Genomic DNA, 19089 nt, shown 5'->3' on the forward strand with positions numbered 1-19089 from the left:
TGCCCCACCTTCGCTGCGGAATAAGCGGGAGCCCCTGGACGAGACAGTTCTCAGTCCTCCCGAAGACTTTCACCAAGAACTCTAGGATTAGAACTTAAAATTTAAACAAAACAAAACCCTAGGGAAGGAGGCACAGGGTTAAGCTAAAAATCCACTTGGGACCCCTTGCAAGCCTCTTCGTGGACCACCGACCAAGCGCACGAATTCAAGGTAATTAGTTGATCCGGGTCCCCAGGGAGGCGACGGCCGCCCTCCTCCGTTCTGCCCAGTGGCCCCCAGCTCGCTGCCATGGGGTCCACTGAGGCTGAGACCTGGACAATTTGGGACCAGCCTTGTCACGCGCCACAGTCCCAGCACAGGGGCCCCGCCTACATGAAGCTCAGCCAATCGCCGGGCGTGCTAGCGGGGGGCGGGGCCTGCCGAGCGCAGTCCCGGAGCCTTAAAAGGGAGGTCTTGGCGCCCACCACCCAGCTTCAGACACCCCGGGATCTGGAGCCGCCGACTGCGCCTGCGCAGCAGCCCTCGCCACTGGTGAGCGCCACGGGCTGGGACATGGCGCGGCGGGGTCACCCGGGCTAGCAGCGCGACTGCAGCCTTGGGGGTTGAGGGCTTGGGGAGGGGTTCCAGGAGGCGCCGGTCTGACAAGGCAGCATGACCCCCACTAGCTGCACTGCAGAGCGTTTGTCGGCACCGCGTCTACATATTCTGTCAGCGGAGGGAGTTCGCCGGGCCAGCCCCCTGGCTGGGCCCGCCTGCAGCGCGGGAGGGTGGCTCGTCCTGGCCGCTGTTTGAGTCCAAGAGGAACCTGATCCTGCCCCGCGCGGAAACTGGGGTCTCAGAGCTCTTTCTCCCTACCCACATCCATAGACTTCCCCTACTGTCCTTGTATAAATACTTGGGAATATAAATGTTTTTACTCCACCATGCTAAGTCACTTCAGTCGTGTCCGACTCTGTGTGACCCCACAGACGGAAGCCCACCAGGCTCCCCCGTCCCTGGGATTCTCCAGGCAAGAACACTGGAGTGGGTTGCCATTTCCTTCTCCATTACTCCACCATAGTGGCTCAGAAAAAAACGATGGCCTTTTAGAAAGATTGGTTTAATCAGATACTCATTTCTTCTCCCTTCCTAGGTTTTTGAACATGAATCCTTCACTCCTCCTGACTGCCCTTTGCTTGGGAATAGCCTCAGCTGCTCCAAAATTTGACCACAGTTTAAATACACAATGGAAATTGTGGAAGGCAGAACACAGGAAACTCTATGAGTTGGTTGGTAACATCTGAAACTGTCCATCTGAAACCCTGCAGAGAATGGTCCATGCTATTGGGAGTTTGTAGCAGATATAGTCTGTTGAGGCTGGCTCTTATCAGGGCAGTAACTTCATGGCACCTGTCACTGAATACCCTATGGGCATTTGCCCTGTCATGTGGGTGCTGGAGAACAGCTCCCAAAAGTATAGAGCCATCTCTGGCTGTCTTCCTCTTTATATGCAAATGGTCTCTCTTCCTGTTTATATACAAATCCACTTGGTGACGGAATGTGCTGTCGCTTCAGTCGTGTCCGACTCTGTGACCAGGCTCCTCTGTCCATGGGATTCTACAGGCAAGAATACTGGAGTGAGTTGCCATACCCTCCTCCAGGGGATCTTCCCAACGCAGGGACTGAATCTGTGTTTCTTGCATCTCCTGCCTTGGCACGGGAATTCTTTACCACTTAGCACCACCTGGTGAAGCCCTTGGTGAGTTGGTTTTAAATAGAAAAAAAAAAGAGTATAGGCTACCTGTTTGCCTCTAGAATGAAGAAGATTGGAGAAAAGTGGTGTGGAAGAAGAATATGGAAATGATTGAGCTGCATAATCAGGAATACAGCCAAGGGAAACATAGCTTCAGCATGGCAATGAATGCCTTTGGTGACATGGTGAGTGTGGCATGAATTTTTTGTGCCTTCTCTCCTTAACACTTTAGCAAAATAACCTCTTGCTTTTCAACATTCTGTTTCCTTTTCCTTGAAGACCAATGAAGAATTCAGGCAGGTGATGAATGGCTTTCGAGGGCAGAAGAACAAGAAGGGGAAAGTGTTCAATGAAGCTATCTCTGCTTCGATTCCATTGTCCGTGGATTGGAGAGAGAAAGGCTATGTAACTCCTGTGAAGACTCAGGTATGATGGTATTCAGCAGATCTCTCTCCAAGAGTAAAGCCAAATAAGAGTTGCCATCTTTGCTATGATACACTGTGCAACAGCATGCAATTCACTAGGTTTTAAAAGCATTTCCAAATACATGGGCTACTGTCAAAGTCTTTCTATTTGTTTTGTAAACTATGCTTTAAAATTTTGTTTTCAGGGTACATGTGGTTCTTGTTGGGCTTTTAGTACCACGGGTGCCCTTGAAGGACAGATGTTCCGAAAAACTGGCAAACTTGTTTCACTGAGTGAGCAGAACCTGGTGGACTGCTCTCAGCCTGAAGGCAATCACGGTTGTCACGGTGGCTTCATGGATAATGCCTTCCAGTATGTTTTGGACGTTGGAGGCCTGGACTCAGAGGAATCCTATCCATACATTGGATTGGTAAGAGGAGCTCCTTGTTATCAAAGTTGAACACTTTAGGGAAAAACAGATATCATGTTTAGAATCCACATTTTAGATTGTAGAATCTTTATCTGCAGACTGTCATTAAAATAGTTAGCCTTGCACAGTTCTCTGTTTAGCTACTTACCATGTGTTCATGCTGTCGCTTCAATCATATCCAACTCTGTGCGACCTTCTGGACTGTAGCTCACCAGGCTCCTCTATCCATGGAATTCTCCAGGCAAGGTTACTGAAGTGGGTTGCCATGTCCTCCTCCAGAGGAGCTTCCTGACCCAGGGATCGAACCCACATCTTTTATGCCACCTGTATTGGCAGTCAGGTTCTTTACCACTAGTGCCACTTGGGAAGCCCAGATAGTTAACATAAAGCTGTTAATATTTCTGTGGTAGGTGGAAATATACATTTGTTGTTGTTGCTTAGTCACTCAGTTGTATCTGACTCTTTTGCAACCCCATAGACTATAGCCTGCCGGGCTCCTCTGTCTGTGGGATATACTGGGCAAGATTACCGGAGTGGGTTGCCATTTCCCCCTCCAGGGGATCTTCCCAACCCAGGGATCAAACCCCTGTCTCCATGTCTCCTGCCTTGTAGGGATCAAACCCCCGTCTCCATGTCTTCTGCCTTGTAGGGGTAAAGGTGGATTATTTACTGCTGAGGCACCAGGGAAATATACATATCATTCTCTATAAGTACAAATTTCTCCTGAGTAAAAGTTTCTTATGGGCAGGTAGATTGAGAGTGTCTGATTGAACAGACACAAGCTAATTTTTCCATTTCAAAACAGCCAATAGCATTCCATCTCCTGGGATGCTTTGTAACAAACTTGACTTGAAAATCACTAAGCTGCAGATTGTCTTGAACTCGTGTACCCTAGGAGGAGGATGGTATTAATCAAGTCTCTTCCCCATTACCTTTGAAAGGCTGGCACCTGCCATTACAATCCCAACAATTCTGCTGCTAATGAAACTGGTTTCGTGGACCTCCCTAAGCAGGAGAAGGCTCTTATGAAGGCAGTGGCAACTTTGGGCCCCATCTCTGTTGCTATAGATGCAGGCAATCCATCTTTCCAGTTCTATCAGTCAGGTAAGTATTTGTCTATGTTGAAATTTAGGCAGAAAAATTGGAAAATCACCATGACATACAGCAAAATTGACTCTTTGGTATGTAGAACCCAATGTAAAATTTGAAGGTGTATAGATTTAATATAGTTGTTATTATTAGTATTTGTGCCTGATATTTCCATTTGACATTACTTGAACCATGTCCCCATGATTTTAAGCACTTCATAAATATATTTAAATGGCTACTTAATTTGATTCATATAGCTTAATTTACTTTTTTCCAGTTGTGTGTGCTCAGCTGTGTCCATAACTCTTTGCAGCCCCATGGACTGTCGTCCACCAGGCTCCTCTGCCTGTAGAATTTTCCAGGCAAGAATGCTGGAGTGGGTTGCCATTTCCTACTCAAGGGGATCTTCCCAAACCAGGGATCGAACCCACTTCTTGTGAGTCTCCTGCATTGGCAGGTGGATTCTTTACCACTGACACCACCTGGAAAGCCCTACATATGACTGTAGCCACCCAGCGTTTCAACTGTTAGACCTTTGAAATTTTCCAAAGAATTTTGCTACTGTAATACTTTGGCCACCTCATGCGACGAGTTGACTCACTGGAAAAGACTCTGATGCTGGGAAAGGTTGGGGGCGGGAGGAGAAGGGGATGACGGAGAATGAGATGGCTGGATGGCATCACCGACTCTGTGGACATGAGTTTGAGTGAACTCCGGGAGTTGGTGATGGATAGGGAGGCCTGGCGTGCTGTGATTCATGGGGTCGCGGAGAGTCGGACACAACTGAGCGACTGAACTGAACTGAACTGAATTAAAACTAGAAAGAACTTCTTGGCTAAAGCAATTTTGTGTTGTGTGCTATTTCCCTAGACTGGAAAATAAATGTCCTGAAAGTAAAATGATAAGATTTTAAGGAGTGTTCTTTTATGTCTTTTGAAGTGTTGTTTACAAAAGAGAGTATGCTGTTTGTATATCTGCTAGTGTTAGATGAGGGCCTGGATCCCTAGCCTAGAATGAAAAAAAAAAATCTAGTTTTGTATCATTTAGCTGAATTTTGAGATGTCTCCTTACCCTGATTGATAGACTAGGTCACTTGGAGGTCTTCACCCCAACATTGTATTTTATTTTCCCAGGCATTTATTATGAGCCAAAATGCAGCAGTGAATCCGTGGATCATGCTGTTCTGGTAGTTGGCTATGGCTTTGAAGGAGCAGACTCAGATGACAATAAATATTGGCTTGTCAAAAACAGGTATAAAATGCCCCAAATACTTATATTTGAGGTTGAAAAGGGGAGTCCTTTTTGAAATCAGCATTTGAATTCAGGTCCTCAAATCCTTAAGTACACTTCTGAAGTCTTAGGCCACTTAGGATGATCACAGACATATTAATGTTTGATTATAACATTAAGATACTGTCTGAAGTTGCCTAAGGTATTGATGTAGTTTTGGTATCATCTCATTTCTAAATCCAAACATTTTTTTAATTATATAACACATCTGGCCCCAAGAGTTTCTTTTTTACATCTCTAATTTTATAGTTCTGTGAAAGGTTTGGGGATAGAAGTTACTTGTACATTTAGAACTCAACCATGAACAAGAACAACTCCTTTTCTTGCTTCTTTCTGAATCTGTCTTGACCTCTGGTGCACTGTTTAAGTATTAATTAATATAAATGTGTTTGATTGTTTGTATAAAATGAAAACCTTCTCTGCTTTCAGCTGGGGTGAACGTTGGGGCATGAATGGCTACATAAAGATGGCCAAAGACAGGAACAACCACTGTGGAATCGCCACCATGGCCAGTTATCCTACCGTCTAAATCTCAAAGGCTGGATTAAGAACAATATCCAGAGGAAGGATATTCTCTTAAAACTGGCCAGACTTCATTGTGTGGGAATGAAAGACTTCAATCATTGAAGATCCAAGTTGTGATCTGAATTCTATGACCTTTTACACTGGTGAAATGTTACCACTTCTTTCACTACTGTTGTAAATATGTTTGTATGATCAACTTGCCTCATGAATTTTGAACTTTCATGTTTTAAAAGGATGTATAAAGTTATACCTTTTAAAATAAAATTTTATTTCAGAATAGAGGTGGTGCTTCCTTCTGTTTTTAATACATTAAATTTTTAGAGTAAAAAACATAATTGGGCTCTTAAGACATAACTGATTATTTTTTGTTGTTGTTGTTTTGTTTTGTTTGTTTTGTTTTGTTGTTGTTGCTAAGTCATGTCTGACTCTTTTGTGACCCCGTGGACTATAGCCCACAAGCCTCCTCTGTCAATGGAATTCCCCAGGCAAGAATACCAGAGTGGGTTGCCATTTCCTTTCCCAGGGGATTTTCCCAACCCAGGGATCAAACCCACATATTCTGCATTGCAGGTGGGTTCTTTACCTCTGAGCCACCAGGGAAGCCCCTAACTGAATGTGCCAGTGGTCTATTAGGAGAATGGCTGTGTGGCCTTCTGGTCCTTATAGTTATGAATATGCAGATCGTATGTTAGCTGCCCATTGACTATGTCTGACATCCCTTGAATAGAGCAAAATTTGACAATCTAAAGGACATGGGTAAGTTGTTTTGTACAAGAGTTGTTAAATCAAAACAAAGCTGGCTCGGATTCTCTTTTGAGCCTCCTGGATTACTGAATGGGTCTCGCACTCTGGACAGTCACCAGGCACTGTTGTGGCTCTCCTAGGCCTCTGCTTAGGCCCCAGTCTGGAGTTTTCAGGGAGTGCGAACATGAAGTTAAAGGGTGGCTGCTTCAAACTCTGACCCTTGTGTCTATCCAGACTCCATACAGAGCACAGGGCTCCAAGGGCAGAGAGGATGGGAGGGGCAGACCCTGCACAGGCCGTCCTCACCATTGGACAGGGCATCAGACAGATGGCCTCCTGAGGGCTCAACCTCCCTTCCCCACCACCCCAACTCAGGGGAAGGGGAAGCAGCTGCCAGTAGAGCCTATGTTGGTGAAGTTTTCCGCTCAGCACAGAACAAACATCAGTGGTGAACCCGAGGGCATCTGGCATCAGAATCAGGTCGAGAAGGGTGAGATTGCTGGGGTCACTGAGCCAGGATGGGGATGGCCTTGGCTGGCTTCTGTAAGCCCTGGGGAGTCATGCAGGATCACAGTGCTGGAGAAGTCACCGTGGACCACAGAGAGTGTCCTGGAGGTAGTGGCCAGATTCCAAAGTGCAGTGCTGTCTGTAGTATTTCCAGAGTGTTTCTGCTATTATCCAGTGCATCAGCCACAGTAGAGCTCCAGGAGAGCTTGCTGTGACCACCACCAGCTGGGACCACTGGCTCACCACTTCCAGGAAGGAAGCCACATGGGGCCTCTTACCTACAAAATCCCAAAGGGATGTGTGTCTATTACCACCTTCAGAATGAAGTCAGGAGGTGTTCCAGGTGGACTGTGGGCCTCAGGATCCCACCGAAAGGGGAGTGAGTAATACCGGGATCTTCCCCTTCACCTGCCTTGGCCGATTCTGGGACACAAGACCGCTGGATCCCTGGGTGGAGGGCTGGCGGGGGTGGGGTGGGACGCAGTAATGGGGCGGGGGGGGGGGCGGAGTCCCAAGTGGCCGAAGAAGATGCAGAGAGGGGCATGGAAGGGGCGCTGAGAAAGCCACCCACGACGAGTCATCTTTCCGATGACTCAGAAAGCCCAGCAGAACAGGGAGCTGGGGGACAGATGTGGGCAGTCCACTGGGGCCCACGTGGGCTGGGAGTGGTACCTACGGCTTCGCGGAGGTTGCCAGCAGGGTCGAGACCAGCGGTGCTACAGTGGGGTCCTCTGAGACCAGGCGTGAAGGGGATGAAGAATTGAGGAGCTAGGGAGAAGGGAGGGAAGGATAAGGAAGGGGGAGGGGCAGGGGGTGGCCTGCTATGCGGGCGTGCTAGGGCACTGCCCTCGGGAAAGACGGTAAATTGTTTTCATAAGGAAATAATTCACATTTTAGAAAAGTGAACACACACGCATATGATTTCCAGTCTAGAAAAGGGCCTTAGAGATCATGATCGTTTGACCCACGAGGTTATAGGATATAACTCTGAAAATGAATGTCCCAGAGTCTGTTTCTGGTACAACTTCCCGGATTTCTAGTGAAGACAACGTGGCTACTTTGCAACAGACCCAAAGCATTGCCAAGAATGTTTGTCTTCACATCCATAAGCAATGAAGGACAAGCACCCACTTTTGGGACTGGGCTTCAAAAGTAGTCTGGTGGCCTCAGAGGTGGACAATAGGTGAATATCAAAAGTGATTGTCTGAAGCCTAATTTACACCGAGGTCCCTAATTCCTGAATTTGATTTTAAAAAGAAAAGCTGTCTACATTCTGCAAGCTAGGGAAACACATAGTATTTACTGTCTTTGGGTTTCAAACTCTCATATTCTTACTCAGGGAAATAAAAAGAAAGTGTAAGCATTCAGTTAACAGAATGCTATAACTCCTTATGAGGACATGAAGTGGAGCACAATTAGGGTCTCAGCCCACAAAACTTCCAGCAGCCTCTGGTCAAGTACATCTGCACTGGACTGTGTGTCATGATGGAGCCTCAATGCGGCCACAGGTGCTTACCTTTCCAACTTCCTGACCCCAAATGACAGATGTGTTTGGAGTAAAAGTCTGTGGCTTTGGAGATAGCACGACCCAGTGTGGCCACAGGAAACTTTGGGAGGCTCCCAATCTGAGCCCCTTGGACTGGTTGGGGCCAGACTGAGACACCAGAATTGCAGCAGCCTCTGTGTCCCGGTGATGCTGTGGAAGAGACATTCCGAACCCTGAGGAAGAGACTGTGCTATCCGAGGGAGGTGGTTGAAACACCAGAAGGGAGAGAAACCCGAAGTGGACCCAGAGGATCCAGTCAATGTTACTGCTGTTGCGTTGTTTAGAGACTAAGTCATGTCGGACTCCTTTGCGACCCCCTGGACTGTAGCCCACCAGGCTTTTCTGTTCATGGAATTCTCCAGACAAGAAATACTGGAATGGGTTGCCATTTCCTTCTCCAGGGGATCTTCCCAACCCAGGGAGCAAACCTGTGTCTCCTGCAATACAGGCAGATTCTTTACCACTGAGCAACCAGGGATGCCTGAGTCGATCAATAATACAGGATAAAAGGGTGGGTGTCTGAGCATAGAATTCCCAGGTCAGAACCCTTAGAAAAGAGAAATGACATTTAGAGAAAGTGGGAAGTGATTAGATTAAGGTGCGGGAGATGGGGCTTTTAGGTTTTTAGGACACAGGGGAACCAGTGGGCATGTAGTGAAGACTATTCTGGTTATTTGTTACTGTAAAAACAAACTATAAGGAAACATAGCAGTTTGGGGGGAAAAAAAACAACTGTCTTTCCCATTTCCTGACTGAGCTTAACTATACAGTTTTCCATTGGAAGTCTTTCATGCATGCGGGAATCGCTAGCAGTTCTGACAGGCTGACATCCAAGCAGGCTCACACACGTGGCCTTCCTAGATGCTGTTTCAGCCTGGGTATTCAGCCCTGGCTGCCAACCAGAGTATCTACATGGACCTCCCCATGACTTGAACTCCCATGGCATGAAGGCTGGCTCGGAGAGGAACATCCCGAGAGAACAGGCCAGAATGCCTAACGAGGAACTGCAAGACTTCTTTTGACCTGATCTTAGTCCCAAGGGCAACCTCTGCTGCTTCACTGTATTCAGAGCACGTTGCCCTGGTTCCAGGGGAAGGGGTTGACAGTCCACCTCCTGGTGGGGCAAGGCAAGGTCACTTAGTAGAAAAGCATGTGGGATGGAAGATGTGGTTTCGGCCATCTTTGGAAAACGCAATCTGCCACCTTCAATCTCTGAAAGTCCACTAGAAAGGACTCCTTAGGGTCTGTCACCCTGCTTCACTATGAGGGGCTAGTTCACACTGCTTTCACGTAATCTTGGAAGTACAGCCCAGGACTCTAAGAAAATGCCTAGGTGCTGATATGAATGAAAATGTGAAGACCTCTCAGATGTCAAATAGTTAAACAGATATTAGAATCTTCTGCAACTTTTCAAGACATTTATATTTATTTAAACTGTGAAAAGTTTGAAACAGTATCTGTCATAAAAGCTTTTTTAAAATAAACCAATTGACATAAATCAAATAAAGCTGAAAACAAATTCTGATTTTAGACAAATGTTGCCATATCAGTAAACCAAGGATATTACAGCCATCAACCCCTGAGCCACTAAAGTGAAGTTGCTCAGTCGTGTCCAACTCTTTGGGACCCCATGGACTGTAGCCTACCAGGATTCTCCGTCCATGAGATTTTCCAGGCAAGAGTACTGGAGTGGGTTGCCACTTCCTTCTCCAGGGGATCTTCCCAACCCAGGGATCGAACCTGGTCTCCCGCATGGTAGGCGGACACTTCACTGTCTGAGCCACCAGGGAAGTCCACCATAGTTTCAGTTCAGTTCAGTCGCTCAGTTGTGTCCGACTCTTTGCAACCCCATGAATCACAGCACACCAGGCCTCCCTGTCCATCACCAACTCCCAGAGTTTATCCAAACTCATATCCATCGAGTCGGTGTTGCCATCCAGCCACCTCATCCTCTGTCGTACCCTCTGCCCTCAATCCCTCCCAGCATCAGGGTCTTTTCCAATGAGTCAGCTCTTCACATGAGGTGGCCAAAGTATTGTAATTTCAGCTTCAGCATCAGTCCTTCCAATGAACACCCAGGACTGATCTCCACTAAAAGTTGCCACCAACTGTGAACCTGAGGGGATTCAGGATGGAGAAAAACAGGATACTACACCTAGATAATTAAGGTGCAAATCAAAGAAATGATTGCAGTGAATACAGATTCTGGCATCTCCCCAAACAGAAAAGCACTAAAGTAATTAACTGACTTCCCTCAAGGCTCAGAGGGTAAAGAATCTGCCTACAGTGCGGGAGACCTGGGTTCGATCCCCAGGTTGGGAAGATCCCTTGGAGGAGGGGCATGGCAACACACTCCAATATTCTTGCCTGGAGAATTCCCACGGTCAGAGGAGCCTGGTGGGCTACAGTCCATGGGGTCTCAAAGAATGAGATGCAACTGGGCGACTAAGCACACAAAGTAATTAACAGTTATCTTTTGATGTTCTGACTGTGTGTTAGTCACTCAGTTTTGTCCGACTCTTTGCGACCCCATGGATTATAGACCACTAGGCTCCTCTGCCCATGGAGTTTTCCAGCCAAGGATACTGGATTGGGTTGCCACTGCCTTCTCCAGGGGATCTTCCTGATGCAGGGATCGAACCTGGGTCTCCCACCTTGCAGGCAGTTTCTTTACTGTTTGAGCTACTAGGGAAGCTACCTGGGGTATTTTTTTTTTATTGTTTGTTTTGTTTTTTGCAAAAACTCCTATATATCCTGGCTCATCTCTTACCTCTTCAGAACAGTCCTTCAGAGTTATCTGAGAAGCTGCCTTTCCTGCGTAAGTCTGTAAGTAAAGCTTAATTCCCAGCTTTTACGTTGTGCTTTTTTTTTTTCTTCTTCAGTTGACACAATAATCTGGTCTGAAACATCAACTTACTATCAGAAGCTGAAAAGTCAACAGAGGATTCCTCTCTAGAGACACTTTGGTTTGGAATTCTGGCCTCAGGGAGTGAGAGAGTAAATTCCAATGACTTTAAGCCATAGTGTGTGGTGTATGTCAGCCCCAGTGCAGCCCTGGCCTGCACAGCTTGCCTGTGCTCTTCTCCACAGCCCAGACAGCCCAAGAGGATTCATCGACTCAGGACCGCCCAAGACGATTTAGACCTGCTGGATACAGAAGGATAATATCTCTCAGCTCATAGTGGTTCTCAGCCTTTCCTTGCAATTCTTCTAATGGTACAGTCCACAAGGCAACAGTCAGCTAAGACAGGAGAAGCTGAAGAAACCCTACATGACTTAGCAGTGGATTTAAAGATCAGCAAGTAGAAAAAACAGCCCAAGGAGTTTGGGTATCTTTTCCCTTCCTCACAAGTCCTCTTGCATCTAAATCAAGCACTGGTCACCGTTTCAAACCAGAGATAGTCGATAGCTCATAGAAAGACATTCTCACACATTAAAATGCACTGAAAACAAGCTTTGCTTCCTTCTCTTTGTATTTAACTTGAGAATTAAAGTTATTACTTAACTTGAAAATTAATGTCTTCTTTACTCACTGGCACCACTTTTACTTGATGACATCAAATGTTTCCTGTTTTTCTCTGAGGGAGGAAAGATCATAAGAAAGATATGAAGGAAACATGGGAGTTGATGCAACAAGACTTAATATTAACAATATAAATGCTGCTAAAAAAAAGTAGTCGTGACACAAAATGGCCTAACTCATGCTGGGGAATACTTTTATGGTCTCTTTTGACACTGAATTCCTGATCTCTAGTAATAGGAATCTTTCTCTGACTGCTGCGTTGATTTCTGTTTTACTTTGGTAGGAGTTAGTCCTGGCCTGCACTTCCTGGCTCACCACCCTCATTCTCCCTGGGTGTCTTGGGAGTCTTTTGTCACATGACTTTTATCACAGACTGTCATACTGTCCTGAGTGTCATTCTAACTTCCAAGAAGATAGCTTCCTGGAGATGAGCTGCATTTCCAAACAAAAAACCCTGTGTGCCTGAGAAACTCTTTTGTTAAGGAACAGGCCAGAGAACATGGTCTCAGGTGGAGTTAACTATTCACCTGATGAGAACCAGAACTTACCTTTTACCTACTCACTTTTTCAGCTATCAAATGCGCACCAGTAAATCAAAACTACAGCGAGGTATCACCTCACACCAGTCAGAATGGTCATCAATAAAAGTCTACAAATAACAATTGCTAGAGAGGGTGTGGGAAAAAAGGAACCCTTCTACACTGTTGGTGGGAATGGAATTTGGTATAGCTACTATGAGAACAGTATGGAGGTTCCTCAAAAAACTAAAAATAGAGTTACCATATGATCCAAAAATCCCATTCCTAGGCATATACACAGACAAAAGTATAATTCTGTCCTTACCCAGAACTAAATTAAAATAACCGCTGGTAGTACTGTTCTCCCCTCCCCTATTTATTTTTCCCATAGCATTTACCACCGTCTATCAGCTATTACATTTTATTTGTTAGTTTTGTTTTCTGTGTCTCTTCCACACATCAGCATTCAGTCTATACAGAGATCCACACAGAGACAAGGGGTTCTGTTTTGTTCACCTATCTTCAGCGCTGAAGACAAGACCTGGCACAGAGTAGGCACACAATATGATCTGCTATCCTGACAAATGAATAAGCGATGTACCCACATTATATGAATACATTCTCAGAGTTTCAAAAGTCTAGCAGTGAAGATAATGCAAAGGCCCCTTTTGAAACTATATCCCCTTAATATTCCCCTTCCTCAGGGGAACAACCACAATTATTAATTCAGGGATATGAATAGTCCTTTTTCTTTGTCTTTACCCAAACACACGTGGAGTTTTGTTTTTCACTGTTTTTGTTTCTTCTTTTTTTTTAAGATGTGTGTCTTGTCCATCATAAAACAAGCAAGCAAACCTCCTCTTAAGGTGAAGTCGCTCAGTTGTGTCCGACTCTTTGCGACCCCACAGACTGTAGCCTACCAGGCTCTTCCATCCATGGAATTTTCCAGGCAAGAGTACTTAGCCCCAGGTTATTACTGCACTTACAATATTATATTCTTCATCCTGTTTCCAGCTGAATCTCTTTGTTTAAACTTGCTATACCCCCCTTCCTCACCTTCTATTAACTTAGGTCCATCCCTAAAGTCCAGACCCTCCCAAATGACCTCGTTTACTCTAGCTACTGCAGGTACCACCTGAAATTTCTGATGACTTTCAGTCCCTCTCCTGAGCTCGAAACCCCCCATGTACCCAAATGCCTATAAGATGTCCTAACCCAGCTGACCCACAGAAACTTCAAACTCCAATGTACAGAGCTGAATTTTCCCCGGAACAGGTCATCTGCAAGTGCTCCCTGGCTTTGTACATATACAACATTTTGCACAAACATACATTTCATTCATTCCCTCTCTCTTCTTTCCTCTGACATACATAATCAACCCCTGATACCTCAACCTTCATGAATATTCCTCAAACACCTCTGCTTTCTCCATACTTAATGACATTTTGCTTATCACCATCAATTTTTGTGGAGATGATGACATTAACCTTCTTATGGTGGTGACCTAACAAAACTCAAACTAGACTACTCCGAATCCATTCTCCATAGTATAAATTGTTGTTGTTCGTTTGCGCAGTCATGTCTGATTCTTTGCTACCAAATGTGCTGTAGCATGCCAGTCCTCCCTGTGCCTCACCATCTCCCAAAGTTTGCCCAAGTTCATGTCTGTTGCATCAGTGATGCCATCCAGTCATCCCATCCTCTGATGCCCTCTTCTCCTTCTGCCCTCAATCTTTCCCAACATCAGGGAATTTTGCAATGACTCAGCTGTTCGCATCATACGAACGAAATACTGGAGCTTCAGCTTCAGCATCAGTCCTTCCAATGAGTATTCAGGGTTGATTTCCCTTAAGATTGACTAGTTTGATCTCCTTGCTGTCCAAGCGATTCTTAGGAGTCTCCTCCAGCACCACAGTTCAAAGGCATCAATTCTTTGGCACTTTGCCTTCTTTATGGTCCAGCTCTCACAACTGTATGTGGCCACTGGGAAGACTATAGCCTTGACTATATAGACCTTTGTTAACAGAGTAATGTCTCTGCTTTTCAACACACTGTCTAGGTTTGTCATCGCTTTCCTTCCAGGAAGCAATCACCTTCTGATTTCATGGCTGCAGTCACTGTCCACAGTGATTTTAGAGCCCAAGAAGAGCAAATCTGTTGCTAATTCCACCTTTTCCTCCTCTACTTGCCATGAAATAAAGGGACCAGATGCCATGGTCTTAATTTTTTGAATATTTAGTTTTAAGCCAGCTCTTTCACTCTCCTCCTTCACCCTCATCAAGAGGCTCTTTAGTTCCTCTTCACTTTCTGTCATTAGAGTAGTATAATCCACATATCTGAGGCTGTTGATGTTTTTCCCACCTATCTTGATAGTATAAGTAATATTTACTAAAACGCATATTGATTATGTTCCTGCACTGCTTAAATCTCATCAGTGGCTCCCCATTGCCCTCAGGACGAATTCCAAACTCCTTAACTAACTCAAAACACCCGTATGAGTTAGGCCTTGCTTACCCCTGCAGCCTCACCTCTCACTCCCCCTCCTCACATTCTACTCCCAACTGAATTACCAGCTGTGCCCCCAGTAAATCATACTGTACCTATTCTCAAATCTTTGTTCTCTCACCTGCTAGTGCATATCCCTCTCACTTGCCTTCTCCATCCTCCCTAACTTTCTCCTGACTAGTTTCTGATCTCACTTTCAAGTCTCAGTTTAAATGTCATTTCAACTGGAAAGCCTTGCCTGACCCCTCACTTTCAGAATGGCAGCTCCTTTAAATGGCTCTAGAGCAAAGATCCGGTACTTTATTCCTAGAGCCCTCATCACAGTGAGTGGCAGTTAAACACATGTCTCATCCACCAGGCCTGAGCTCTTTGAGGGCAGGGACTTTGTCTACTTCACAGCTAAATCACTAGCATGGGTTCATGGTGTGTGTGTGTGTCTGTTTCCCTGATCAGTTGTGTTTCTCTGGAGAACCCTGACTGAAATACAGACCCACCTTATAGACCCACCCTCCCTTTCCCACTTTTCCTCCACATCTTTCTCATTTGTATACTCTTCCTTACCAACAACAAAAAAAGTGATTAGCTTTCATTTCATGAAAGTGAAGCCAGAGAGTAAAGAACATGTTAATTCTATTCAGGTTAAAAGGAAACAAAAGGCCAAGGGTGCTAGCAGACATATTTTCTTTCTACATTTATCTATTTTAACGTTAAGAATGGCTTTGTATGAATCTATTTAATGTATTTATTTCCAGGGGTTTTGTAAGTCCCAACTTATGTAAACTACTACATAGCAAATCTGTTATCTCCCTGCAAGTGGACATTTAAATTGTTCTCATCCTGGGTATTTTGTTTTATTCTATTGCTTGTTCATTTTTTCTGGTCAACTAGGTATATATGAAGTTCACAAAGGCTAAGTACACTAGCAACTATAGTTTGGAATAAATCTACAAGAATCAAAAGTCAACACATAGCTCAGATTGCTAAATGGAGGAAGCAATTTTAATTCAGTATTCCATATTAACCTAGAAAAAAATAGAGCATGGATTTCTGTGAATAAGATAAAAAAAATTATTCTCATCCTTTTGCTATCACAAATAATACTTAATTTTTAGAAGACTAATATAGGCTTTTGTAGATACCAAAGTGGGACTATTGGGCCAGGGGGCTTTCCAAATAAAAAGAACTTTCAGGGCTTTCCTGGTGGCTCAGTGCTAAAGAATCTGCCTTGAAATGCAGGAGACACGGGTTTGATTCCTGATTTGGGAAGATTCCACCTGCTGCGGGGCCACTAAGCCTGTGCACTACAACTCTTGAGCCTGTTGCTCTAGAGCCCAGGAACTGCAACTATTGAGCCCATGAGCTACAACTACTGAAGCCTGAGTGCCCTAGCTCCACAACACAGAAGCTACTGCAGTGAGAAGCCAGTGCACTGCAACGAAGAGTAGCGCCACACCCCCACCCCTCTCCCCACCTCCCCACAACTAGAGACAGCCCGCACAACAACAAAGACCCAGAACAGTCAAAAATAAAGTCAACAAACAAACATTGAAAAAGGACTCTCAAATTGCCCTCCCAGAGGGATGTGCCCACTATCTGTCTCACCAGCGGGGACAAAAGGATCATTTCCCAGCCTTGTTAGCAATGCAATGTTTGCAGTCTTCATTGTTCCTTGTTAATCAAAATCACCACAGACGGTGATTGCAGACGTGAAATTAAAAGACGCTAACTCCTTGGAAGGAAAGTTATGACCAACCTAGAGAGCATATTAAAAAGCAGAAACATTACTTTGCCAACAAAGGTCCGTCTAGTCAAGGCTATGGTTTTTCCCGTGGTCATGTATGGATGTGAGAGTTGGACTATAAAGAGAGCTGAGTGCCGAAGAATTGATACTTTTGAACTGTGGTGTTTGAGAAGACTCTTGAGAGTCCCTTGGACTGCAAGGAGATCCAACCAGTCCATCTTAAAGGAGATCAGTCCTGGGTGTTCACCGGAAGGACAGATGTTGAAGCTGAAACTGCAATACTTTGGCCACCTGATGCAAAGAGCTGACTCATTTGAAAAGACCCTGATGCTGGGAAAGATTGAGGGCAGAAGGAGAAGGGGACAACAGAGGGTGAGATGGTTGGATGGCATCACCGACTCGATGGACATGGGTTTGGGTGGACTCTGGGAGTTGGTGATGGACAGGGAGGCCTGGCATGCTGCGGTTCTTGGGGTTGCAAAGAGTCGGACACGACTGAGCGACTGAACTGAACTGAACTGAATCTGACGTTATTTTACTTATATTTCCCTGATCATCAGGGAGTCTAACCATCTTTTCACATGTGTATTGACTATCTGTGTTTTCTCTTCTGCAAATTGCAGTTTTTTATCATTACTTTATTTCTCTAGGATAGCTTCTTTTTCTCTCAATATGTATGATTCTTGGTGTTCATTTTTTGTTATATATTATAAATATTTTCTCCTAAGCTATCAAATGTCTTTTTAAATTTGTGGTGTATTGCTTTTATTTCGATGTAATCACATCTATCTTTCATTTATATCTTGGGCTTTGTGTCTTTTGGTCCTGTTTAAGGTTATAAATATATGCTTTATCTTTTTGCAATGCCTTTATAGTTTTACTTTTTATTTTTAATTTTTGAATCCATCTACAACATGTTTGGGGATCAGGTTTTGGAATTTTCCCCTCTCAAATGATTAGCTAATTATTCAAACACCCATCATTTCTTTTCCCACTGATTTGAAAGAGCATGTTTTCTTTTTATTTTTAAAGAACACCTATTAAATTACAAAGGAAACCAGTGAATGGTCCCACTTTCCTCAAGTGGGGCCACACCTGGAGAGTGTATTTTGGAGGCTGCTGAAAAATGGAAAGAACAACTGGACTTCTGCATTGGACACAAGCATCTAAACTGTGAAGGTATTCAGGAAGGAATGAGAAACCAAGAGAAAAGGGATTCTCAGATCATTTAGGCCAGAAGGTACAACCTCTTTCTGATGGTCTTTCCAGACCCTGCTTATGAAAGCACTGGCCACCCAGGCACCATTGCACTGATACCCTCAAGTCTTTGATATGTAACCACTAAGAATTGAATGAGAGTCCCATGCTCTTCGCTCGATTCCTGTTTTTAGATTTGATATTCAGGGACCAAGAGTCTCAGCTTAAAGAAGGATAGTGAATGGATCTTTCCCTGAGCACCTACAATATTCATCAGAGCAATACAAATCATGATTGAAGGTGCTATCATTCAGTTTTGCTTCCTGAAAAACTTTCCTCCTGGCTGTGAAGTCTTGAAACCATGTGTTATAAATGCACCATATCAATTTATTCCTAAGAAGAGAAGACTTCAGTTTGAATCTTTCAGATATAAATTTCAGATGAACTGTCTAATAAAGCATTAATAGCCCATTGCTTAGCATCAGAATTTTTCCTAGAGAAAGAAAATCTTTGTGTTTTGTGGGGGGAGACGAAAACTTTTTGATTATGCTTAAATTTTACTGCTTCTCTTGCTGCTGCCAAGAAGAGGTGGACTGAGGAACATTGTTGAGTCCTGAATTATATCCAAATGGAAATCCACCTCTGGGTTGCATGAACCACCTTGTCCAAAGCTAAAGTGAAGGAATGTTTCTTCCCATGGTTTCTCCAAGCCCCCATTTCCCCACCATTGCCTTTTGCCTTAATCTAATGCATTATTTAATGGATTTTCTAATATTGAATCATTCTTGAAATTTGGAGTTAAGCCTGATTTTGTCCTGATGTATCTCTGTTTTATATTTCTGGATTTGTCTGTGAATATTTCACTAGGCATTTTTGGCCTCCACATCTATATACATATATAGCAACTCCTAGAAAAGTAAACAGATTTCTGATGCATATGCCACCCATCCCAATCATAACACAATTTGGACAAATGAAGTCATTAACTAGTATACTCTGGTTAGGATCCAGAATAGATTAAAGTATTTCCTCAAAAAATTAAAAAGGAAAAGTCACAAGGCTGAGAAAACCAGGTATTAATTTTTAGATATTGACTTCACTTAGTATGTGACTTTGTCAACAGGTGACCACATTTTTCCATTCAAGTAGTTATTGGTCATCCAAATCATTGCTCCTAAAAATGGTTTGACTTTGTCCTGATGTATCTTTGTTTGCTTGATCCAAAATTTTACAATTTAATAGCCATGAGATTGATAACTCAAAGCCTATCCACAAGAAGACAAAAACTTTTAAAGAAATTAAGTCAGCCATTTAAATATCTAAAATGGATATATTTA

General features: G+C 44.2%; 1 protein-coding gene and 1 pseudogene across 1 annotated transcript; one reads left to right on the plus strand and one right to left on the minus strand.

The window, feature by feature from the left end:
* Positions 1–417: 417 nt before the first annotated feature.
* Positions 418–5511, plus strand: LOC129556985 (procathepsin L-like). The gene is made up of 8 exons (XM_055427417.1): positions 418–531; positions 1133–1268; positions 1795–1917; positions 2012–2158; positions 2343–2567; positions 3509–3671; positions 4790–4907; positions 5376–5511. Exons 2-8 carry the CDS (start codon positions 1143–1145, stop codon positions 5473–5475), a joined length of 1002 nt encoding a protein of 333 aa, XP_055283392.1. The 5' UTR covers positions 418–531; positions 1133–1142; the 3' UTR covers positions 5476–5511.
* Positions 2529–7266, minus strand: LOC129557173 (CTD nuclear envelope phosphatase 1 pseudogene; annotated as a pseudogene).
* Between the last annotated feature and the right edge of the window lie 11823 nt (positions 7267–19089).

This window comes from Moschus berezovskii, chromosome 7, assembly GCF_049115385.1.
Source record: "Moschus berezovskii isolate FMDL1 chromosome 7, NW_MosBer_1.0, whole genome shotgun sequence".
In the NCBI taxonomy this organism is placed as follows: Eukaryota; Metazoa; Chordata; class Mammalia; order Artiodactyla; family Moschidae; genus Moschus; species Moschus berezovskii.